The 26,244-nt window shown below is 43.8% G+C and overlaps 1 protein-coding gene across 3 annotated transcripts; it reads left to right on the forward strand.

Moving 5' to 3' along the window:
* Nucleotides 1–306: 306 nt before the first annotated feature.
* Nucleotides 307–26,244, forward strand: LOC116832208 (uncharacterized). Of its 3 annotated transcripts, XR_012656925.1 has the most exons (8): nt 318–559; nt 11,063–11,200; nt 12,623–12,946; nt 14,877–15,191; nt 15,982–16,146; nt 18,028–18,087; nt 19,474–20,093; nt 25,984–26,244. XR_012656925.1 is itself a non-coding variant. In XM_075071764.1 (7 exons), the coding sequence occupies exons 2-7, from the start codon at nt 11,131–11,133 to the stop codon at nt 19,512–19,514; spliced, it is 975 nt and encodes a 324-aa protein (XP_074927865.1). In that variant the 5' UTR covers nt 307–492; nt 11,063–11,130; the 3' UTR covers nt 19,515–20,329. The 3 variants fall into 3 exon arrangements, 2 of the variants coding, with proteins under 2 accessions (XP_074927865.1, XP_032648672.1); XM_075071764.1 differs by lacking the exon at nt 25,984–26,244 and having other exon boundaries at nt 307–492; nt 19,474–20,329; XM_032792781.2 differs by lacking the exon at nt 25,984–26,244 and having other exon boundaries at nt 19,474–20,329.

Below are 26,244 nucleotides of genomic sequence, written 5' to 3' on the forward strand. Positions count from 1 at the left end.
GTCTGGGTTCAGTCCACCCTACTGTTATTCCCCCACTGCTTAAGGTTATGGCACCAGCCAAGCACCCATGTAAGAACCAGCTCTACAAATAGAGATAATGTGCTTAATTACAACACTGAGTCTTTTCTCCCTTTTAGCCGCAGTTGTGTCCTTCCCACAACTCGACAGCCACTGGCATAACCTCACTTTTTTTGACCTGTACAATGATTTCTAATTCCTCTACCTGTACCCAGAACTGATTCGGTAAAAGTGCTGGCTATAGAAATGAAAGTGAAAGTCCCCTAGTGTGGGTATGATGGGAAATCCAGTGCTTTCATTTCATACCCGAGCTCAAAGATAAACAACACGAAGCAGGAAAATCCCAACTTCTCCTCATCTGCCAGACTATGAAAACAATCCCATGGGCTGAAGCATCTGCAGAATAAACTGGAGTGGGAAAGTTAATAGCTTACAGCTGAAATCCTTCTCTTGCAAGATTCCCAGCTGCTGGAAGTGAGTTTACTAGGGAACGAAGTGGTCAGGGATCGAAAACTTATTTTGGATGCTTGTCAGCTTTCAGGTACTGTACTAGGTTATTCTTTTCCTAGGTCTGAACAGGTGACAGCCAGATTGTGTTTTTTCCATTACAAGGCTTGCTGGTTTCCAATTTAAAGAGTCAGGAATTTGTATTGAAAATCTACGTTATCAGCTGAGCAACTCACTCTTTTAGAACATATGCTGTATAAGGAAGTTCCCTGTTGCTTGTGTTCTATGCAAGTTGCTTAGGATGTGCAAACAATTCTCTGCAACCTTGAGAATTTTCCCAAATGTTTTAAACCCACAGAGATTGCTTTTGCCTGCCATAAAATGAGACTAAGGCTACGTATTCATTGCAAAATATTTGTTTGTTGCTTTCTACTTTGTGATAGCTAAATCAACATGCAAGACACTGTAGTTTTACCTCTTTGTAATTAGTTGAGGTCAAACACCCGTGACCTGAGATTTATTTCAACTAGCTACATGAAGGTAAAAATTATAGTCTGCAGTAGGTGTTTATATTGAGATTGCTAATCATTTAAAAACACACCACCTTGTTTTGCGGCAAAGACGCAACCCGTGAAATAGGTGTGCTACAAATGTTCTGCATTTGAGTGCTGTTCAGCAAAACTTTTGAATAATTCTCTCCTGTCTTCGCATCATTTATACTTGTGCAAAGTGGGTGAAAAAATTTTACCCTATCAAAATGGTCCCATTTTACAGCCACTTTACACAGGTGTGAATAACCATACAAGGGGCAAAGCATGGACAGTCAGGTCCTAAATCACTATAACACATCCAGAATTTTAATCTTCAGGTGAGTGTCCCTGAAGATGTTATTTGTCATATCCTGTTAGTGGTGATTTTGGAAAGGGGATGACCTCTTTTCCCAAAGTGGCTATTTTGTAGATGTTTTGCAAAGGAATGGTTTTAAATAGTTTGCCATAACTTTACAATTAAAATTCTTGCAACTCTTGATTTTGAGAAGTACCAGGCACTGAGCATTACATCACAGCATGGATTTATACTGCCAGTGTACCTACTGCTAAATTCCAAGGCGATCTGTTGTGACTGCAGCAGGGCTGGAAGCAAACCAGTAACAATCTCGTTTGCAGGGATGTATTGACTTGAAATTAACTTTCCACGCAGCCTCATCTCTTTTCATTTAAAATCGCTTTAAAGGCTGCAAGCAGTAAACAACTCTTGAGTAATAGCCAGTGGTTTGAGCAAATGTGCTTTAGAATATTCAGCTTATTTTGCATTCTTTTCCACGGAGTCTAATACAGCTTCCCCACAGAATCCCGTCACCCCAGTTAATTGCTGATTTCGCTGTTTTGTTTGTCTCAGAGATATGTTGTGTGTTGTCCTTTCTCATCATCTTGCACGTTTCCTTTTAGAGTGGTAGCGCTTATTTTGTAGAGTGATTGACAGGGAAAAGTGTTTTCCCCAGTTGAGTTAATGGGTCCCAATTAATTTCAGATGTAACTCAGCAGGAATGACCCTTAAAGTGAATATAAACCCAGCTAGGATTGCCAGAACGAAGTTGCAGGCTCGGCATGACAATTCAAGGAAGGCTTTTCTGGGTCTGGTTATTTTTTGTTGGCTCAATTTCCTTGTTGTCTTCAATAGCTCACATTTTGTTTAGTGTTTTCCATTTGTCTTACGGTGTTTATGGATTGAGTCTCACAGCTAGCAGATACTTAGACTGGAGTATGAGGAATTCAACAATCCCTGAATTCTTCAACAAGTCCGATTCTGCCACTGCCGAAGGGGGTCTGAAATTTGGAGCAAGTTACCTTTTAAAACGCTGATAGCAGCCTCCTTATTTAACTGATGATCTGCTGGGATCTCTGTCAACCCCCAGGAAAGCAGAGATCTCCAGATCCACATCACCTATCCATTTGTTGTAGCAGACACCAAAAAGGTCATGGGATGAACACCTGGTGTGCATGTGCAGTGGGGGTTGTGAAATGCAGGTGCATTTACCTAGTGTAGGGGGGATCTGGAGCCTGTTAATTGCCTATCACCCTCCTAAACACCATCACCCTTTGTCATAAGGACATAAGAACGGCTATACTGGGTCAGACCAATGGTCCATCTAGCCCAGTATCCTGTCTTCCAACAGTGACCAATGTCAGGTGCTTCAGAGATTATGAACAGAATAGATAATCATCAAGTGATCCATCCCCTGTCGCCCATTCCCAGCTTCTGGCAAACAAAGGCTAGGGACACCATCCCTGCCTAATAGCCATTGATGGACCTATCTTCCATGAACTTATCTAGTTCTTTTTTGAACCCTGTTAGTGCCTTGGCCTTCACAACATCCTCTGGCAAGGAGTTCCACAGGTCGACTATGCTCTTTCTTTTTTTTGTTTTAAACCTGCTGCCTACTAATTTCATTTGGTGACCCTTAGTTCTTGTGTCATGAGAAGGAGTAAATAACACTTCCTTTTTTACTTACTCCATACCTGTCATGATTTTATAGACCTTTACCATATTCTCCCTTAGTCGTCTCTTTTCCAAGCTGAAAAGTCCCAATCTTATTAATCTCTCTTCATATGGAAGCTGTTCCATACCCCTAATCATTTTTGTTGCCCTTTTCTGTACCTTTTCCAATTCCAATATATCTTTGAGATGGGGCGACCACAATCTGCATGCAGTATTCAAGGTGTGGGCGTACCATGGATTTATATAGAGGTAACATGATATTTTCTGTCATATTATCCATCCCTTTATTAATGATTCCCAACATTCTATTTTCTTTTTAGCCTGTCGCTGCACATTGAGTGGACGTCTTGTCCTCCATGCCCCTTTGTACAGATGGACACAAATTAGTCACTGATGTAACTGTTGACATCAGAGGGTTACACCAGGAATGAATTTATCCCTCTGCTTGTCACTCACAGTATTTAGAACTGGTTCCCCGGCCTTGTTCATGCAAGCCTCCATGATTTAAGGTGGGAGGAAGTGGGGTTTAGTCATCAGAGTAGCAGCGTAAGATTGGGACTCTTTAGCTGAAATCCTGGCTACGTGGATGCCAATGGGAATTTTGCTATTAATTTCAATAGGAACCATTATTTCACCTCTGCTTTGTATTGTTCCCTTTGCCATAGAATCACCTTGTGATCCTGAGCAAGTCTCTTTGTGCCTCAGTTTATCTGTCTGTAGAACAGGGTATTTCAAACCCTACTTCACAACTGGGCTATGAGAATTATCTGTATAATATCTGGGAAGCAGTTTCAAATCCTGAGTTTTATTTTTACTGAGCCAAACCCTACAGTCCTAAGTGTTCACTCAAGAAAATTCCCCCTGACTTCACTGAGTGCTTTGCCAGAGTAGGGGTTGCAGAATGTGACCCTTTATTAACATTGTATCAACATTGTATCTTCCCTGTATGAAAAGACGGAGCTCTGGGCCACTAGGTTAATCTGTTTATTTCTGTCTTAATAAACATAGGGCTTGTGTATAGCAAATGAAATGCAAGAAACAAAGCCAAACCAGGGGAAAGCGAGAGACACGAAAAGGTTGCAGCTGATGTATGAAATTCATGCACTCATAACCCTTTGCTATCTGAGCTCCAAGCTTTCTAGTTAGGGCCAGAGAGTCTGATTTGTTATCTCCCAAACTCCTTTCCTTCTTTGGTTAATTCCCCCCTTTCCCACCTCTCATTTCTGATATTTGCTCTTGTGCTTCTGCAAAAGGCAGTTCACAGGGGGCCAGACCCATCACATTAATTTCAGAGGAGCTACCCCAGGGTTGAATTTAGCCCAGGGTATAAGTAGCCTCAGCAGAAGAGAGGCTTATCAGAAAAACCCTCCCAAGTTTTCCAGCCCAAGTCTGGAGACACAAGAAATGTGTGTGTGGCTGAGCGAGGGACATCATACAAAATATGAGATATCTCACTTATCAGTCCCATTACACTGAAAGGTTTTAGTCAATTTTAAAAAAACAGGACACGCTTTGGCTAAGCAAATCATGCTGTGGCAAAGTAAAAGGATTCACGGGATTTAGGAATTCAGTTCATGCAGGAGGAACTCTTACTCATAGACTTTAAGCTCAGAAGGGACCATCATGATCTTCTAGCCTGACCTGCACATTGCAGCCCACAAAATCTTTCCCTCCACCTCCCCCACCCCCACTCCTGTAATAGACCCTTAACCTCTGACTGAGTTAATGAAGTCCTCAAATCATGGTTTAAAGACTTTAAGTTACAGAGAATCCAGCATTTACACTAGTTTAAACCTGCAAGCGACCTGTGCCCCATGCTGCAGAGGATAATGAACCCCCCCCTAGGGTTTCTGCCAATCTGACCTCAGGGAAAATTCCTTCGTTACCCCATATCTGGAGATCAGTTAGATCCTGAGCATGTCAGGCAGATACCTGGGAAAGAATTCTCTGTAGCAACTCAGAGCCCTCCCCATCCCTCACCATACCATCCCCTCCATTAACTTATCAAGCTCAGTCTTGAAGCCAGTTAGATTTTTTGCCCCCCACTGTTCCCCTTGGAAGGCTGCTCCAGAACTTCACTCCTCTGATGGTTAGAAACCTTCCTCTAATTTCAAGGCTAAACTTGTTGATGGCCAGTTTATATCTATTTGTTTTTGTGTCCTCGTTGATTCTTAACTTAAATAACTCCTCTCTCTCCCTGGTATTTATCCTTCTGATGTATTTACAGAGCGCAGTCATATCTCCCCTCAGCCTTCTTTTGGTTAGGCTAAACAAGCCAAGCTCTTTGAGTCTCCTCTCATAAGGTAGGTTCTCCATTTCTCAGATCATCCTAGTAGCCCTTCTTGGCACCTGTTCCAGTCTGAATTCATCTTTCTTAAACATGGGAGCCCAGAATTGCACACAGTATTCCAGATGAGTTCTCAGAGGTGCCTTGTATAACTGTAGTAACACTTCCCTGTTTCTATTGGAAATACCTCTCTTAATGTGCCAAGGTCAGTAATAAAAAGGTTAAATAAGATCGGTCCCAAAACCGATCCTTGAGGGACTCGACTAGTAACCTCCCTCCAGCCTGACAGTTCACCTTTCAGAATGACCCACTGTAGTCTTTCCTTTTATCAGTCCCTTATCCACCTTTCAGTTCTCACATCAATCCCATCTTTTCCAATTTTGCTAATAATTTCCCATGTGGAAACTGTGCCTTCCTAAAATCAGTGCCTTCCTAAAATCCAGGTAGATTAGATCTACTCCATTTCCTTTGTCTAAAAAGTCAGTTACGTTCTCAGAGACGGAGATCAGGTTGGTCTGGCACGATCTACTTTTTATAAAACCATGTTGCATTTTATCCAAATTGATGTTTACCTCTTTGTCCTTAACTACTTTCTCTTTCACAATTTGTTCCAAGACCTGGCATATAACTGAGGTCAAATTAATAAGCCTGTAGTTTCCTGCATCACGTTTTTCCCCTTTCCCTATACTGCAAGCCTGAACCATGTTGCTAACAGTGTCAGGCAGCAACCATAGTGGAATCACCAACCAGTGGCTTTTTACAGTGTAGGTGAGGCCTTACATGTGTCTTTATTCAAATTACAAAAGTTTGCATTGAATAATAACCACCCTTAATATCAATGATCCTTAATGATATGCATCTATCTCTGTATTAACATCTTTTAGCCATATACAGGTAGGAGCTGTTCTCCAGTCCCCTGCATGGCAGTTTTTAATTCTCTACCATACATTAAAAGGTCCCATGTTAGTGACTATGGCTTATCTTTTTTTAAAAAATCCATTTTTATTGACCAATGGACACAAAAAGTACAGAGCATCTTGTTAATGTCCCGTTGACTTTTGCTGGAATAGCTTCACCTCTGGAGCCTCCGGAGATATGATTAAACATCTAGGATCAGTTCCTCATCGGGTTTAAATTGGCATCATGACACTGAAGTCAGAGCTACACCGATTTACGTATGACACTACTGACTTCAGCGTTAGTTGTAGCCCTAAATTCATCCTGGCATAAGCAGGTGCAGCGCCCCCTGAAGTTGATGTAAGTTGCATCCACATACACCGGGGCAAATTCCACCCATGGATTTAGTAGCCAAACCTCCTTGTGACCTCAGTGAAAAATTCAAAGGTGACTTATGTCTCCATCTATCTCTCAGCTCCTCACCCTCAACTGTCATAGGTGTCACTGTCAGCCGGCGGTACTCAGCCCTGATCTCACAGAATCAGGCCAGTTGAGTAGAGACGTGCAAACTGCTTCTTAGACAGTGAAAAACAATCTGAAGCTCAGCCTTGTTCTCAGACCTCTGCCAGTGGTCAGAGGTGCCTTGAGTCTGGAGTGCAGCTGAGATCTGTGGGGCCTGGGCTGGCAAATGATAAACTTTTCTGTTTCCCTTGGAGAGCAAAGTGCCATGAAATAAATTATGGGGCCCTAATCTTCCCTTTACCTTCATCAGTTAGACACGGGTGTTACGTCCATTGACTTCACAGAGTTCCTCCAAGCTTGCACTGGGGTAAAGGTGGGAAAATCAGACCCTAGCTATGAACAGCCTAGTCCTGAGCAGCCTCAATTCTCATTGACATCAACAGAAGCTAAGGACCGCGAGGAAGTGCTCATCCCAGGACAGGTTGTAAGGGTGGCTAAGTTCTGCACCTGGGAACAGACCCAACCTGAAGAACACTGGCACAGCTGATAAGGCTAAAGGCAAAGTTAAATGTCACACTTCACTGACACTGATGGAGCAGAAAGTTCAGTCTAGTGAAATGATTTCCCCTAACAACTATTGGCGATTCTAGCTGACTGCTCTGATTTATGTCATGGTCTAATCATTTTATTTGTAGGTATCTGGTATTGTACAATATGTTACCTTAAGGGCTGGATGGAAAATGAGGTCACTTCAAGGCATAGGACGGTGCAAACACTGGGGGCCGAGTGTGTCGTGTCACTCCCTGATTGTACCGTTCTAGTGATGGCCCCTTCAAGGCAGCTGCAGGACTTATTAATTCATATTCCTGGTTCCCTCCTCACCATTTTTATTGAGGTATCTATTTCAAGGACAAGTAGATCTTGGCATTAATGAAAAGTTTAGTTAAGCATGTGCCTGATTCTACTGGTCTGAATAAAACGCCCCATGTGAAAACCTTGTAGAGCTGTCCAAATATTTCATACACATTTTGTGAAATCCACACAGAATATACAGAACAGGCCACAACATCTGTACAGGGTGGTATACGGCTCACAGATCAACATCAGAGCTGGGAGAAATTGGTAAATGTTGGTCTGTGAAAATCCATGCACAATTTCTCATTAGTTCAATGTTGCAGGAACACCTTTGTCTCTGGTTTCCTTCAGAATGAAGGTACTTTGCACTGCTGTGTGTAGGCAAAAAAGCTGGTGCTGCAGATCAGTGTTGAGATGTTTGGCAGAGCTGTGTGTGGGCCTAGGAACGGAACAGCTGTGCTGCAGGTCAGGGCTGAGGAGCACTGGCAAAGCTGTGTGCAGATTTAGTGGCAGAATACGTAGATGTTGCACGATGGGATTGAGGTGTGTTAATGGAGCCTGTGGGAGAAGTTTGCCCAGCATCAGCTCCATACGCTAAGTCTGGCTCAGTCTTAACGGAACCCTTTCCTGAGCGCTACATTCAAATCCACGACTTTCATCAACGTGACAGAGAGGATATTGAAAGTGTTTCCAGAGATAAGAATCTATACTGAAGAGTATGAGCCATGCAGGAAAGAATGAGCAATGTACAGACCTATGCAGAATTAAAAATAAGAGCAAGAAGTAGCCAAAGGTAAGAAAGAGGCAGATTCAAGGTACAAATTCTCCAGTACAGTGCTGGAGAATAGCAGAGAAAACACAGCCTTAAATAAGGGTAGTTGTACAGTTACAGACTGAAAACAAAGATAAAGATTACACAAGAGCCCCAGATAAACAAAAAGAAGTATGTACATAGGTCATGAAGGAGACAACTAATCTCAAGGCCCAGTATCCTGCAAAACACTTAAGCAACCTCACTTATGGGAGTAGTCCTATTGAAGGCAATGGGTGAAGTTACAAGTCCTGGGTTTAAGGGTTTACAGGAACAGGTCCTAGGATCACCCACCTTTGCTCCTCTCTCCTACCTCTAGGCTGGGTTCTCTAGTTAATTATTAGTTGGTGTTTTTGCTGTAAGCTTCCCTGTTCAGAGGGTTTCTGTCAGACCGGTGATAATTTCCTTGCAACAAAACTTGACATAGAGAGCCTTGGCCATTTTTTTCATTTTTGTAAATCCGGCACATGTAAACTGAAATGAACCACAATTTCCAGACACCTTTGAATGCCTCTAAAATTATAGCTTTTTTCAGGCCAAACTAAGAGGCCTCTCCCATAGGCTAATCATTCTGGCAAACCTGTGAGTAACAAAAAGACAGATAAGTACTGTAGAATTGAAAAAAAAATGCAGAGTGTACCCAGACGGTAAGATTTCACACACAAAGAATTGTTAATTTCCATTGGATTTAATTGCACTGTTCATTGGGGTTTGACATCAGCCAACTTGATTTTTTTTAATTTGACTCTAATTTGACTAGCTTCTGCTAGCCCACCTTTGAAACAGTATGTCCAGAAATATTTGCTTAAATTCCTTTAAAGACATTATAAGGACATTTCTGTTCCCTGGTTGATGCTTGTAAGGATCATTATGAGTAATTCCTTAACTGAGCTCAGTGAAGTTACGCATCTGCCTAATTTTTTACATGATCATGGCCAATGGACTGTTTAGGGGAAACGGTTACATTGATTATGTACAAAATAAATACACCGAAAACATAGAGAAAAATATTTTTTAACTTTGTTCAGTGATAATAACCTTGTAAGAATAGTAAGTCCAAATTTTTCAGAGAAAAGTAAGATTGTTTTCAAGTTAACAGCAGCCCTCTAAATAATGACATTTATTAATGTACAGCATCCTCCATATACTTAAATACTGTGAAACAGAGAGGAACTTCCTTAGGAGGTGCTAGTAGCCTGAGATGGAAGGATAGGGCAACTGAAACTTGCAAAGACTAGAAGTGAAACAAGATAAATTTTGTGCATTGTCACTTGTTAACTGAACACAGTGTGCCCTCTGGTGGTTTAAGAAGAAAAGTACAGGAATTTTATTTTTCAGAGTAGCAGCTGTGTTAGTCTGTATTGGCAAAAAGAACAGGAGTATTTGTGGCACCTTACAGACTAACAAATTTATCTGACCATAAGCTTTCGTGGGCTACAGCCCACTTCATCGGATGCATAGAATGGAACATATAGTGAGGAGATAGATATACACATACAGAGTACATGAAAAGGTGGGAGTTGTCCTGCCAACTCTAAGAGGCTAATTAATTAGGAGAAAAAACTTAGCCTATTTTGATTATCACTACAAAAGTTTTTTATCCTAATTAATTAGCCTCTTAGAGTTGGCAGGACAACTCTCACCTTTTCATGTTCTCTGTATGTGTATATATCTATCTCCTCACTATGTGTTCCATTCTATGCATCCGATGAAGTGGGCAGTAGCCCACGAAAGCTTATGCTCAAATAAATTTGTTAGTCTCTAAGGTGTCACAAGTACTCCTGTTCTTTTTGAGGAATTTCATTATTTAGCATCACCAAATTCAGATGAAGAATAAATACGACTTATGTTTCTTATTTTCTGAGAGCTTGACGGGTCTCAGAATAGTGATGGAGGATCCAGCAGCTTAGTACCTGAGTCACTGGTTCAAATCTCAGCCATGGTAGCAGTGCAGGGAAGTTATTAGAGTCTGAAAACTGCTCAGCAATTTAGTATTGATTCTCAGGCCAAATTCCTGCAGGACAGATGTCCACATGGCAGGCACCTGCACCATGACTGAACTGCACCCTTGCCACCACTCCAGCACAGACACCAAAGGTTGCTGGGGCCATAGAGACAATTACCAGCTCATCTTTAGAAGTGGTTAATCCACAGCAGATCTGAAGCTACATTCCTCTTGGTTTTAGCATGATAGGGTCGGTAGCAATCCCTACATTTCGGATGCCTAACACTTTCTGGTATAAATGATTCTCATGACTGGTTTTTTGAGAAGCTCCCATGCCTCCCTTGTTTGCAGTAGGCCTTTCATATGTAGGGAGAGGGAAACCCCTCAGAATGGAGAAGGGCCTTCCCTCCCCTGCACCAGGATATTCCATTCAGGTTTTGCTGACATGTCCACTTTTGAAAATCACCATTTCCATGCTCTTGCTTGCATTCCTTTGTGCCCAAGACATGAGGCCAGGGTGGGCTTTGGGAGTGGTCACCAGGGTCAGTCTAAGCCAGGGTCACACCGTGTCAGAATCAGCAACAGAACCCAAGTGTCCCCACTGCCAACCCCCTTCCTTGACTAGATTGAGCTGTCACCCATTGTTGCCCGGTCATCATCCAAAGGCATTTGCTGTGTTGTACAATGGGTTCTTCTTTCAGCAAAAGGCCTGTGGTGAGGGGTTGTTTTGTTGCTGGTGAAAAGGAGATTAAAAAACACGATGAGAAGGGGCTGGGAATTCTAAAGGCTGTAAATTAAGTTTATACCCAGGAAATTGATGTCACCTCTTCTGCTCTGATAGAATAATACCAAAACGCTGGAGGTCTGCAGCATCTTTCACCTCAGGATCTCACCCACCTGGGACACTTGATGGGCTCCCTCCAGAAAACAGCTGTCTGCCTCTTGTTCCTGTCCATTTTCTCTAGTGCCTCCAACAGCAGTAAGTCATCTGATTTTACTGTGTTTGCAGGGCCAGCTCCAGGCACCAGCTCAACAAGCAGGTACTTGGGGCAGCCAAGGGGAAGGGGCAGCATGTTGGGCTCTTCAGGGGCAATTCGGCAGCGGGTCCCTCGGTCCCTCTCAGAGGGAAGGACCTGTCACCGATTTGCTGCCGAAGAAGAAGGGGGCGCAGCACGGCACGGCAGAGCTGCCGCCGATAGCGATCACGGCTTTTTTTTTTCTTTTTCCCTGCCGCTTGGGGCGGCAAAACCCCCGGAGCTGGCCCTGTGTGTTTGCCTCTCATCATACAATAATATGTTTTTTGTGCTCCAACGAGAAAGCTGATCTGTTAACAATTAAAACCAGCAACCCAATGAGATGGGGTGAAGGCAAGGAGGAAACAGAGTTAGGCTACTTAGAAAGAACTGAAGCTAGAGCCTTCTGCAGAGAGGGACTAGCAACTTGGCAAGAAGAGACATTACAGTACTCATAGACTATGCCATCTCCAGGTACCAGCTAAGGAAGCAGGTGCTTGGGGCAGCCAATGGAAAGGGGCAGCATGTCCGGGTCTTTGGCGGCAATTCGGCGGCGGGTCACTCAGTCCCTCTCTTCCCCTTTGAACTGCCACCGAAGTGCCACTGAAGAGCAAGAGAGGGAGCGAAGGACCCGCCGCCGAATTGCCACAGAAGAATGAAGAGGCACAATTGAGCTGCCACCAAAGTGCCGCTGGTCGGCTTTATCATTTTTTTTCTTGGTTTGCCGCTTGGGGCAGCAAAAAAGCTGGAGCTGGCCTGACTAGTCTAAAGGGATACTGCAAACGACAGCATCACCTCTTCCCTCTAGCTCCACTCCCACCACAGTCAGCATGGTTTGGAATCAGCCTGCAGATCGGTTTTAGAGCAATCATTATATCCCATTTGTCTCCTGTAAGCTCTGCAGAGTGACACGCAGCTCAGACAGGCTGGTCACTGCTCTCACCAGCTCAGCCAGTAAGGAAGCTCCACTTTGGCTCTCATGGTAGCATCCCTGTCTACAGAGCCTCAGGATCCCAGACTAAGGCTGAGCCTAAGATGTGCTAATATGGTAACAGTGCTACTCCCTCTACTGGAAATGCTCTTTGGGTAAAGTAAACTTAACTGCTGGTCATCAGTTGCCTGTCATCTTAGGGCACATTCACCCCAGGTGTAATTCCACAAACATCATTGGAATTACACTAGAGATTAGTTTAGCCCAAATTCAAATTCTGTGCTCAGTTACATGTATTTGCTTATGTAGGGTTGCACAGATATAACTTGGGACAGAATATGGCCAAATGGTCTCTGACGGATACAATCTATTCTATATTTTAGCAACCAAACACTAGTTTTTCACGTAATGATTTTTGCTTGAGTAATAATTTATTTGTGTTCTTTTTCCCCCTCAGCATTTGCAACCTTCAACTGCAATGCTGTCAAGACAGAATATAAAAAAACGGCAGTAATTTCATGCACTGGCAACATGAAAATTACAAACATAGTAGTTAAGCGCTGTGAAAGGTGTAATAAACAGAACTCATCCTTAGAAACTATTATTAACACGTGGAAAGGAAACTATTCCAGTGAAAAGGGAAGAATTCGGTTGGAGCTACAAGACAACGTTTCGAAAGTGCACATACAGGAAGTTAAAGCAACTGATCAAGGAGGTTATAAATGGCATCTTTATTCTGACAGTGGGGAAGGCAATGGATGTATCAACCTTGAGATTACAGGTAAACTCACGGCACAGAGAGGATCATGGATACTGTAATAAAGCTACTCCAGATTTCAGTTACTTTTTTGAGCATTTTAATAATAAGTTTCGTTAGACCATGGATCCGTTTTCAAAGGACGATTACCAGCACTAGAGGTTTTTGATAAAAAGGGTTTCAGAATAAATAAAACATTTCAAACTCTGAGTTGGGCCTGCACAATCCCATTGTCTTAAATGGTTGAACTGCAATAAAAGAGTGGTGACTGTTTGGTCACCTCTGATGGACAGGTGAAGGCTCAGTGTTTATTGTTCTTGTTCTCAGCACTCCATAATGAGTGAGCTCACCGAGTGTCAAGGTCCTAGCTCAATAGGGAATGTAACTGTGTTCTTCTCCCTGTTCCAATCATTTGAACTATGTTAGCTTGTTTAGGGCTGGATTGTGGCCTTTACTGTGTATCCACCCAGGGTTAAGGCACACCGTTCCTTGTGCCTGTTACCCACGTCATGGGTACTAGTTCAGGATGGAAGAGCAGCCATGACAGGTAGCCATCACTACTCCCTCTCCCATGAATGTGGCCAGGCAGAGTGTGGGCATTGGTGAGCATTGCAGGGAAGCTTGGTTCTGCCCTTCCCCCCAACATATCACCCAATGCAGCTGCCTCCAGCATGCAAGCGGAAGCAACCTTTGCCAGGTAGAGACCTGACATAGATTAACCCCCCTTTCTTCTCTCTCCCTTCAGCCCTCAGGAAACTGGAGACCATATTGTGAGTCTCTGAGTTCCAAGTCTGCTCCTGGGTCACTGCAGCTACATGCTGCTTTTTGCCCAGGGCAAAGCCACTATTTAGCCCATGTATAGCAGCACAGGAATAGATAAATGGTGCCAGAGAGGGTTGTGATGCATTGGTAGAGCTGTGGAGGAAGTCTGACCTGGGATCTGTAATGAGACTTTCTGGTAAGCGAGAGGGGAAATCGAGCACCTTTAGACCCACACTAAATGAGTTAATTCCTGAGTTTACCTGCCACTAATAAAGTAAGTGTTTGTATACCAAGATTGGCATGGAGCTAGGGTTGACTGAGTTTTCCTGCAATGGCCTTCAAAGGGCACCTACCATACTGATCAGCAAGCCCCTCGCTCCTGAGGATGGGGCCCATGGAATAAGGAAGCAGAGTGAGGGGGGCCAGGATCTAAAATTTCCCAAGTGGCAGCAATTGTCTGGGTTGCAGGAAAGCTGAGGTCATGACAGCCATGCCTAGAACAGCAGGAGTCACATAGGTCAGCACTGGACCAGACACAGGGAGCTGAGAAAAGGACCGAGGGCTGTTGAATTGCTGCGGGAGGGAAACCTGTAGAGCACATGGCTGCACTGTGTGTGACTGAAGTCACTGCTGTGAAGCCCTCTGCATTACACGTTCACCTGCAATATAAAATGTTTAAAGAAATCAATCAGGTGTAAACAGACACCCAAACCATCCTGGCAGAAACCATTTGTGTTTATAAACTCCCGGTCTCCAGAATCTTTAGTGATTCCACAATCCACTTTTCTTTTATTGTCACTTTCCCTTTTCCCCAGCGGTACTCATACGTATGGTACAACGTGCAGTTATAACCCACCCTTGCACCAGATTCTTTAGCTCCATCCCCACAGAAATCCAGCCAGGGCTGTTGTTACCCAGTTGTAGGGCCAATTCATCCTCGACTGAACTTCAGGGGAGTTACCCACATACACCAAGGCTGAATGTGACCAATAGGTTAGCTGTTAATTAGGACCCCTAGTCACCCATTGAGGAAATCGCTAGGGAAAGCAACATTCAGATGACTCTACATGCTTGCAAATAGCAGAAATCATTCAGTTGTTGTGGACCCAATCCTGTGTCCAATGATTTCAGGATCACACCCTCAAAAAGCAATGAATATTGCACAAGCCATAATCAACACTGTTTCTTTCAGCTCCTGAAATTGAGCCTAGCCTCACCTGGAACGGAAGAGTGCTCGCCTGCCTGTCACCTACAGGGCATCCACAAAGGCAGGTCCATTGGTTTGATGGTCACAGGAATAATCTGACAGGCAGTGCAAGCCTGGTGTCTGAGGAAGCAGAAGGTGGCTTAACCAGCCTTACCAGCACTCTCCATGAGAAACCCACCTTAACTGCCTCCGAGTATTGCTGCGCTGTGCTGTATGATGTGCACACCAAGAGAAACAAAACCAAGTGCCTTAGTGCCCACAAAGCAGTTGCCGATTACCTTCATTTCACCTCAACATCAGGTATAAGATATAGCAGAAACACTTCGAGTTTCATCCAGAAATCAATCGTCTCCTGATGATGTGACGTTAGCAGGTGTCATGTGCAGAATTCTTGCTCCCTGGCTGGAAGGGGGTGACTGGAAGTTCTCAGAGTACTAGTTCTCATGCCATTATTAGTGAGCACCACCAACATATTGTTCCAGGAATAGCTGTATGCAGGTAAAGCAGAGATTTTTGAATAATATCTCACATGCTTCTGCTTCACATGCTAGATTAGTCTAGATTTTTTTGTAGTACAAAGTAGTGTGGGCAGTACATTTTGTACAAGAAAGAGCTTAGGCATCTGATGCCAGAAGAGGGTTCACGTCTGTGAATCCCACATGGAGATTGGTGCCAAAGTATTTCCCATTGGCTAGCTTATGCAGCTCCTTGCTAAGCGTGCTGGCTTTTGCAGATCCCTTTCTTAGGCTCCTAACTGTCACCAAGCATTGCATACAGAGTTGGGTGCCTAACTCAGGGCCATGGATTGCACTGGGTAACAAGGTGCCTAAGTCTCTTTGTGGATCTAGCCTGTAGCTGCTTATGTTTTATTGGAAGTCAACTGAGGCTCCTAAATCACAAAGGCACTTTTGAAAATTTTCCTCCAAGTAAGCTGAAAACAAGATCACAAAAGTTACCACGAACATCTGCCGAATGTACCATATGACCCACAAGTCATCCTACTGTGAATTACTGCTTTAAACAAGCTACTGCTTTGGTTGTCACCGTAAGGTTTTTGGCTCCTTATTAACACACCTGATTTTTTTTCCAGATCAGGAAATTCCGAAGACCATGAAAAATCAGGAAATTCCGAAGACCATGAAAAATCAGGAAATTCCGAAGACCATGAAAGAGCACATTCCCATCATTCTAGTGCTCGTCGTTCTGGTTCTCTGCTGTTTTGCAGCTGTTCTATACTACAGGCACCGCCAGCGAGGTACAGCAGGGCAAAGCCTGTTCGATCTGCACTTGATGAGTTTCAAAAAGTCACTTGCTAGGAGCTAGTATCACAAACTCAGCTAATCCATACTTAATGGAGGTAGCCTGGAACAAACATGTGGGGAGTGTCCATGCCAGCCTTTGTAAATGTGTTAGCTACCACATGTTAACTGGTAACAAAACAGTTTGAGATTAAAATGTCTAGTGCAGACCAATCCTATGAGTTTAAAAGAGGGCGGAATGCTGCTGCTTAAGGATATGTCTACATTGCAAAAGAAAAGCTCTTTGTCCAGGTTAAAATAGCAGTGAAAACATGTCACCTTGGATTAGCAGCTCAAATTTAACCCCATGTTCCCCTGGGTTACGGCTACACAGCAGCTGAATGTGAGCCTCCCAGCCTGGGCAGATAGACTCACACTAGCTGGGCTCAAGTAATCATGCTGAAAATAGCCATGTGAAGGTTGTAGCTCCAGCAAGAATTGGGCTGGCCACCCGAGCTCACACCCAGGGGTCAGGTGGGCTTGAGAGCCTGAGCCAGAATGTCCACACTGCTATTACTAGCACAAGTCTGCCTACCCAGGTTGGGAGGCCTGTGCCCAGCTACAGTGTAGACATATCCCTTTAGGCCTGCACTTTAGCTACTATCCCAAATTAAAGCCAAAGTTGCTGCATCTTCACTGTTATGTTAACCTGAGTTAGGAACACAGCTCTTTTTGCAGTGTAGACACATCCTTATTCTCCTCTTCAGCTTACTGGCTTGATTTAGAATATCAGAGTTGGAAGGGACCTCAAGAAGTCATCTAGTCCAACCCCCTGCTCAAAGCAGGACCAATCCCCACATTTTTATCCCAGTTCCCTAAATGGCCACCTCAAGGATTGAGCTTGTAATCCTGTGTTTAGCAGGCCAGTGCTCAAACCACTGAGCTATCCCTCCCCTAGAAGCCAGTATTTGTATGCACTTGAACCCCTCCATGCTACCAACTAGGTAGAGTCCATTCCAGCCCATATGTCCTCATGACTGAAACCTAACACTTCATGCTACATCCAAGAACATAATGGGAAGTTTGCATGATGCTTGGTGGAGACTGATTCCATAGAAATGAACGAATGCAAACCTGTAACACCCAATGGACCTTACCTTGCACCCCCTAAAGAGAATGAGAAATTGTAATGGAGACAGCAGGAAAGTAGAGTGTCCCTGCTCATCCTCCAGGCAATCAAGGGTATCTTGTTCCTGCACTAAAGTAACCTGTGCTTTTCAGTCATATCCAATAGAATGTGTCCTACCCTGCAAAATAATGATGTTTGAGAGGTGTTACTCCCAGCTCCAACAGTCCAATTCTGCCCCCAGTAAAGTCCAGCCTCTCCATTAACAGAGAAACATTGTTTAAAAGTGTCCCAAGTAGATATTTTTGGGTCCCACTGAAAGTCATTGGGACCAGGGCTCCTAAGTAACATAGGCATATTTGAAAATGTTTCCCTTTGCCATTAGTCTCAAGCCAGGCAAAGGGTTAATCTCTTGCTAAATTTCAGATGGCATTTAAAGTGAAGCACTGGATAGCAGTGCTAAACCCAGTCCACAGAGAGAATTTCAAACACACACAAGACAGCAATGCCTCTGGTATGCAAGTGATCAGAGAAGCATGCAGAGGGCTGCACCAAAACCCATGATTGACTCCAGTCAAAATCAAAACGTAGTCCTTTCCTGTGTCTGTGCTCACAATGGGATGTTGCCTCTCATTCATTGTCTTGGTCAACACGGTGAAGGCAGCACTGCTAAAATCTGTTTTCAATGATGCAGTATAGTTTCTGAAATTAAATCATCTAATAGTTTCGTACATTTTCTAATGCCAATCCCTTTCCCCCTTCATTTTCCTAGCAACAGCCAAAGGGAATTTTGCAGACCTATTAAGGACTCTCCTTCCACTTTTGAGACAAAGTAAGCATTTCCATTGTTCATATTTTATCTAATCATGGGTCACGTTCATCCAGTGTGTAATTCAGCTGAAATTAGTGGCATTGTCCCAGGGTTGAATTTAGCCCAATATCTGTGATTTGATTGCTTTGTTACATTTTAGTGCCCTTCACAATGAAAAGCTGATAAGAACCCAATGTCGTGCGTTGCATGGACTGGCTATATGTGCTTCTTCCCTGCAGCTCTGTCAAAACACAACTCAGTTCTGACCTGCAGCAATCCAGGCGTATATGTTCCAGGAGCACACACAGCTGTGACAAGTACCTAACTCCTGATCTGAAGCACCCACTGTCAGTCCTGGGACACCATACAGCTCAGCTGATGGACCCCAAAACTCCTATTTCACTGCTGCCACCCTCCCCCAACCACTCCTGAAAACCACCACACAGCTCTAGCCATGCATGTTAAACCTACCGAAACTCAGCGTCTGCCCCTCTATATTCATCTGCAATGTCCTGTTCCCTTCCAGTGCTGGCAACCCACCCAGCACTCCCATTGCAACTCATCACTGGAAGTTTGAACCGACAGGCTACAGACAGAAGCCAGGTCTGCCCTGTAAAGTTTGACCAGCATAGCTATGTAGCCGCAGCTTATTCTACCAAAGGGGCACATTTGCGTGGATGGTTTATGTTCTTCGGAGAGATGGTTTAACTATTCAGACTGGAATAAGATGTACATTTTTAACAGTGAAAGTAACTAACCATTGGAACAAGCACCATGGTGGATTCTCCATCAATAGCCATTTTCAAATCACTGTTGGATTTTTTTTTTAAAAGATAGTTCAAAAGAAATAATTTTGGGCAAGTTTAATGGCCTGCGTCAAATAGGAGGTCAGATTAGATGCTAGCGATGATTCCTTCTGGCCCTGGAATGTAGAAATCTATGAACTATAATGGCAGAGAACGCCTCTTGTCGGAACACGCTGTGTCTCCCTCAGGGGCTTTGCCAGTGCAGCTATATGGTATTGGCAAAGCCTTTGTAGTGTACATCAGCCCCGATGGAACCACGGTGACAGAAAATCCCCCTCAGCCCTAGAGACATTTCCACTAGATCAGAGCTGAGCTATCTCGGCAGGGCCATGCAGGGGAAGCTGCCACACCAGAGTCTGTGCTTTGCCTGTACTGTATTCAAACAGATACACATGGGCCTGGTTCTGATCTAACTGATACTCATTTTACACTGGTGTAATGTCACTGACTGTCATGGATTCTTATTTACACTGGTGTGAGATAGAGCAGAAGCAAGCTCACCGTCACCCAGCTGCCACTAACCTGGCCTCAGACATTTCTTTTGTAAAGAGGGAATTGAATTGATGATGTTCTCACAAGAGTTTCCCCTCGGTTTTTACAGATGAAAAAGCAAGAGAAAATGCACCTAACCAAGAAGTGTGATGTGTGAAAACAAGATGCCCCCTCAATGAAAATGATGATCCAGCCTGCACCAATGCAACTAAATTTAAGCAAAGGAGTAGATACAGAAACTCAGTCATTCAGAACATACACACTATGCAATCCAACAGTGTGAAGCAACCAGCATTTTAAAGACTTTTTTTTGTCAGACATCCTGTTTTGCAGACTAGGGTCTACATTCTCCTCTCAGTTTCACTGGTGTAACTCAGTGGAAAATGTGGTCTGATAATTTGAGTACAGTTCTTTCCCTCCCTGAAACACTGATGCTTTAAGGCCATATTTTCACCACTTTTGATGGAATCAAAGCTTTGCTTCGTACCTTAATAGCCAGCCCTTTAGGATGGGCTAATACGGCAGCTACACGTAAGGAGCATTTTATCCCCTGCATTATGTAGCATTATTAACTTGCTGCCATCAGGACAGAAGTGCAGTGCATGATCACAAAGACTTTGTGGTGCGAGTGCCAATCTAATTCACCAACCAAATGCTGTATTGTGAGGGGACTGTGGAACTGGGAAACATCCCCTGACTCAGCACCAACTTCAATTACTTGCAAGAGTTGTCTGCTGAATGGAAATGCTGAAGAGAAAATGAATGAGGCCCCAACTTCACAATTAGATTGCAGAAGTTAATTGCACTGATTTTCTTCCGACATATGATAAAAAGTATAGAAAGAATGTGGGGAATCTTGTTTTGTGGGCTGACAGTTACCTGGATTATTTCACCCTATAGAATGAAAATGTGCTGTTTGTCAAGGCTTTTAATCATGTAATTAAAATATCGATTTAGGACACTAACTTTAGGCATCCATTGAAAAAACATCTTGGCCATGGATTTTATCCAAATATCTCGCTATGTTGAATGACACAGAGATACCTGCCTTCCTCTCTCTTGCTGAAAAGCTGTGGGAGATTCCCATAGAGCCAGATTTTAGTAATTTTTTCAAAATACTCTCTGAGGATAGGCCAGGCCTTTTGAAACCCTTGTTTAACTAATCTAAATTCAAAATTGCACTAGTGGTTGCTGGGAATTGTAGTACCCACCAGGCTTAAACAACTCCTCCCCAAGCAGACATACAGCTGCCTAGGATGCTAGGGAACCTTGTCCTAGATAACTAGTGCATGTTTGGGAGATGCTGGTTTGTTTTCCTCTGAAATGTTCACTATTAGTTGCTATAAGATGTAAAACACTAGCCTTGATGGGCCACTGAGCTGAGCCTATATTCCTGTGACACTCCGATTACCCACCGGCGACACAAGGGCCTGCACATGGGTGTGTTAGAACCTGGAGGTGGGAGGATTTGTGAGACTATTCATTCTCCTGTCATTGGGTGCCTCCAGTGTACCATAGCTCCAGGCCAGTTTGTGTCGACTCACAGTCACACACACATGCCTGGCTGTTACCCTTTCACCAGGGGTGTATTTATTCTTTCCTTACACGCTGTGAGGATTTCAGTGCAGGATTATAGCAAGAGGAGGCTTCCATGCCACCTTCACTCCTCACACCAGGCTCACCCCCTGAGCTCCCCTTGCAGCCTCCCAATTACCTCGTTAGCCCAGTGAACAGCACCCAGGGGCTCATAATCCCCCAACAGAAAGCGTCTAATTGGCTTCAATTAATCTTGCACTCTTGCCAGTGCTGCAGCGAACTCAGTGACCAGGGTGCTATTAATAGTGCCCTGTCACACCTCCTCTGGGTGAGTTTTAAACCAGTTATTAGGCTCAGGATCTAACTTCTTCAGGGCAGGAAGCTGCAGATACAAAATTCCATCCAAACCTATGCAAACAGCTGGCAATCCCATGACCAGGTATCCATGGGGTTCATCTCAGGAGTTTGTTAATCAAAGAGGTGGATCTTCTTATCATTCCTTTGCTGATTCATTCTCAGTTAATTAAGGCCAAAAGCGTTTCTGCGATTATAGTGCATTTTATGTACAAAGAATGTCATGTGTATAGAGCCAAAAGTAATGCAAAGCAAATTCTGACACTGTGTCATAGTATAAATTCCTCGATTTGAACCTTAGAGTTCGAATATGAGGTACTAGCATGAAGTCCTCTAAGCTAAATCTCCAGCTTAGATCTGATAGGCTGCCACCAGGTCAGAATTTTATAAGGGCCTGACCCCCTTTCCTCTCTCTGGTGTCCCCAACCCTTCCTTGGGGACCCCCAGATTCCCAGTCCTTGGAGTCTCAGAAGCAGGAGAGATAACCCCTTCCCCCTCCTTCCCAGGCTTCTCCTGGTCTAGCTTGTGCGTACCAAGAAACCTGTTTTTCTGCTCCAAGAGATAAGCGTTCTATTCCTCAGGACAATTGAGATGCGATACCAACAGCTTGGCTTTGCCTTACTAGAAAAAGAATCTTCCACAGTCTTGAAAAAGAAAGCTTTATATAGAAAAAGAGACAATACAGACTAATAACCTTGCATAAACATTTATACAGCTCCTACTTAAGAAAATCTGAATGACCCAGTCTGATTTAAAAAATAGCCAATTTAAATAGACCAGAATCACATACATGTAAATACAACACAAAGCTCCTCTTAGCCGAATTACTTGCTTCCTTTGTACTCACAGATGTTTAGGAGAAGGGTTGAAAGCAGAGGTAGTTAGAAGCAAAGCTTGTTTTCTCACAGCCAAGGAAAACAATAAAGACACGGCAATCCACATCTGTACATACAACACAAAGCTCCTCATAGCCGATTACTTGTTTTCCTTTGTACTCACAGACTTTTAGTAGGATATTTGAGATAAGATGGAGTTAGAAGAAAACTTGTTTACCCATAGCCGAGAAACAACAAAGACCTCCAAGTATACAAATTCCCGCCCCTGACTTTAAACAATCCAGTTCTCTGATTGGTCCTCTGGTCAGGTGTTTGGTTCTCTTTGTTCCCCCTTTACAGGAAAAGAAAATTAACCCTTACCTTACCTATCTACTTATGACACACCGTCCTTTCAGATTCTGGAGCATCAAACCCGTAATGACAATTCCAGTCAGCTGTTTTTGAATCTTTCAGTTGGTCTGTGTTGGTTTCTAGTGCTGGGCCAGACACCAGTAGCCCAATGATGAAACTATTGCTCTGTGCCAATAGTACAGGTATTGTTCTGTGCCAAAACTTTTTTGCCAGCAGAATCAGTAGAAACCAGATAAAAATTTTCTAATGGAATTTCCATTAGTGACATTTTTCAAATGTGAACCAAAGTTATTCTTTTTTTCACTCAAGTTGTCACAGGAGCTTGTGTTCCAGAATTAGCTCTAGCATTGTTTCTGGCTGTGGAGAGCATTTTCTTTCTTGACATTATTTTACTTCATGGCAAAACTTGTCGTTTATTTCTGTAAGAAATCTTTTGAATTAAAGGTTTGGGGGACACGTGACTGCCCCCGTGTGTTGCCTCTGGCCCCTTTCCTGCTCCCCGTGCGCCTTCCAGAAATACTCCAAGCCAGCACCAACTTGCCCCCACTCTCCTCACAGCTCCTTCCCACCTACTTCTCCCATTGCTTTCCCCACTGTGGGCGCGGCCCAGGCCAGAGCAGAATGCGGACCTACTGCCAAGCCAGTAACTGCGGTTGTGGGTGAGGAAGGCACAGGCTGCCAGCCTATGATTGTTCATGGAGGAGTCCTGATTTCCCTTCACCTGTATCTCTCATAGTAGGGAGCTAAGGTGATATGTGGGGCGGGAGGAAGGGTCACGTGGGGTCATGTACCACCCCCACCCCCCGGATTTCTACCAGGGTGGGAGGAGGGCTGAGCATGGCTGAGTGGGGCGTGCCTGAGACAGGCACCTAACACTCATGGTGAACCCTGCTAAGAGGCACTCGTAGCAGGGAAGGGAGATGGGGCTGGCAGTCCATCCCTATGCAGCTATAGCTATGCAAGACACCTACAGTAGGAGACAGACTATGGAATATTTTTTAGTTCCTCGGAGCTTGCTATTCATACCAGAAACAAGGGCAATAATCAAAGGACTTCCCCAATAGTCTCCCCTGTAATAATGTTAACTCTCCCCAGTGTCATATACAGAAGCCTGTAATGACCACATATGTAAACTCAAAGATAGAAAGTTTTGAACTAACTACTTGCTCTGTCCCTTTAGCCATCTGTAAATAACTGTAATTCAAACACAATGCTAGGTGCTTGTTTTATAATGCAAAGGATCAAACCTATCTGCTAAAATGAGAATCCTGGCTTGTGTGTCATTTTAGCCACCAATCTACTCAATGTATGAAGAATTTTCACATCAGAAATTAGAAAGCCATAAATCAACTCACTGGCAAGTGGGATTATTCTCTACGTTTAGTCTCTGGATACTGTCTGCTGCTGACTGAAGAAAGTTTTAACCACGACAGGTTTTGAAGTCCCATTTTGATTCTATTTAATTAAATATGGTTAAACATTGTTTTTAATAGGTTCAGGAGCTTTGGCAGTGCATGAAAGCTGCGTCATGGTATCTTTCCGCAATCTGACTTAGAGTCCAAAAAATTGGGGTCCAGCCATGAATTTTCTAAGCTTAATTACCATTATATTTGATAAGATGCCACCACCAAAAATATAGTGTTCTGGGGACTCTGCCCCCAAAACCCTTCCGGGGACCCAAGACCAAATTCCTTGAGTCTCTACAACAAAGGGAATAAACATTTTTCCCTTCCCCCTGTTCTTCCTCCCAGATCTTTCCCACCCTGGTACACCAGAAGATCACCATGCTTCAAATTCCTTGAATACAACACAGAGGGATTCCACCTCCACCCCTCCCTCTTCCCCTCACCAGAGGCAATACAGATTCAAGCTCCATGAATCTAAACAAAGAGGAATTCACCTTTCCTCCCCCTCTCCTCTTCCCACCAAGCTCTCTGGTGATACAGATCAATACCTCACCTTAACCAGAGGAAAAAAATCAATTAGGTATTTAAAAAGAAAGTTAAAAAAAGAAAGGAGAATAAAGATAATCACTGTAAATTCAAGATGGAAAATTACAGGGTCTTTCAGCTTATAGAAAATGAGAAAAAAGCCTCCTCAGCAGAAATACAATTTAAAATACTTCCAGCAAATACACATTAAACTCTCCAGCCAGATACACATTGCAATAAAAAAACAATTAAAAAGACTAAACCACCTTTCTACCTTTGTACTTACAAAATTGGAACAGAAGATTAGAGAGCCTGTAGGTACGTTGTTCACTCTCAGAACCAGAAGATACAACAGACAAAGAACACACACACAAGCTTCCCCACTCAGATTTGAAAGTATCTTGTCTCCTGATTGTCTCTGGTCAGGTTTGTTGTGAACCTTTACAGGTGAAGAGACATAACCCTAGCTATCTGTTTATGACAGCTGCCAAACCACCTTCTCAAATGTAGCCCAGCTCACCATACACCTGTCACTGTGAATCACAAAGCTGTTGGGGCTTCAAAGGCAGCTGTGGTGTGAAAAGCATCTGTGAAAATGACAGCTCAGTCTGTATAGAACTGCAAAGATCACTAGGACCATCCTGTCTAAGCGCTGCTCCTCTAGGCAGTTCTGGGTTGCCCCCCATGCCTCTGTCCAGTCTAGCTTTAAATTACTCAGGACATTGATTTCTCCAACTCAGGAGACTATTAGACCTTATTGTAAGGAATGTTTTCCCTTTGCTCAGCTTCATCTCATTATTCCTAACTGTACCAGCTTGGATCACCCAAAAGAATTCACCTCCCTTCTTTGTACAGTCACGCTCCTACCTTTACATAGCTAGAATGAAACAAAGATAGGTAGGTAGGTAGGTAGGTAGATAGATAGCATAGCCTATCTACTTTCACTTGTTTGAATCTTGTATTATAAATTCCATATTTCCAACCTAGACTAGCTCCAAGCAAACCAGGATTTTCCTTTCTGTCACCACTGCTAGCTCAGCTTGCAGTCTAGAGTAATCCTGCTTCATGGATCAAGAGATGGGAATTGGCTCTGAGCCAGGAATTGCACCAAGTGGAACAGAGCACGGTTTGATCTCCTGCAGCAGCACTGGCTCTGCAGACCTGACAATAGTAAAGTCTAGTACACAGAGCAGACTTAGGAAACAACAACCAGTGAATGTAGTTTCACTTTCTGACCATACCAATACCTTTGAAATATTGATTGAATGCCCCGCAGCATAAGCTGAGCAGGGATGTTCAGGGCAGGATAGAAAAGACAAAGGCTAAATTCAGAGTGCTAGGTTGAATGTATCTGGCAAAATGGTGGCTGTCATGGAGCACACCCATGCGCTCTGTCACTTGCGTCCAGAGAGGAGAACTGCGCGACTCTCTGCCAGCATTCCACAGCTCTGTCTAGGCAGAGATGATAGGAGGCTTAGTCATGGAGAAAATGTATGAGCTAAGGCCATGGCTACGTTCCACATGGGCTGAAGAACTCTGCCCAGTGCAAGCATCATTTCTGCAAGCTAGAAGCCGTAATAAGCCATATAGTCAGGGATGGAGACGGGAGAGTGAGTCAGGTCAGCAATGAGCACTCGGTGTGCTGATACCTCAGTGTCTTGGGCTCTTGCTGCGTAACAAAACCGGCTGGAGCCGACTCTACTTGTGGGTCCAGCAAACCATCTGACAGAATACAGAGACCATGTGTGGAATTTTCAGCCCCACGTGCAGCAAAGTCTTCACATCCTCGCCTACATGTGACAAGAGCCCAGAGTCCTGGCAACACTGTCTGCTAGGATTTAGGAGGATGGTGTGATGGGTTCCCCCCAGTGT

This window comes from Chelonoidis abingdonii, chromosome 13, assembly GCF_003597395.2.
Source record: "Chelonoidis abingdonii isolate Lonesome George chromosome 13, CheloAbing_2.0, whole genome shotgun sequence".
NCBI lineage: Eukaryota > Metazoa > Chordata > Testudines > Testudinidae > Chelonoidis > Chelonoidis abingdonii.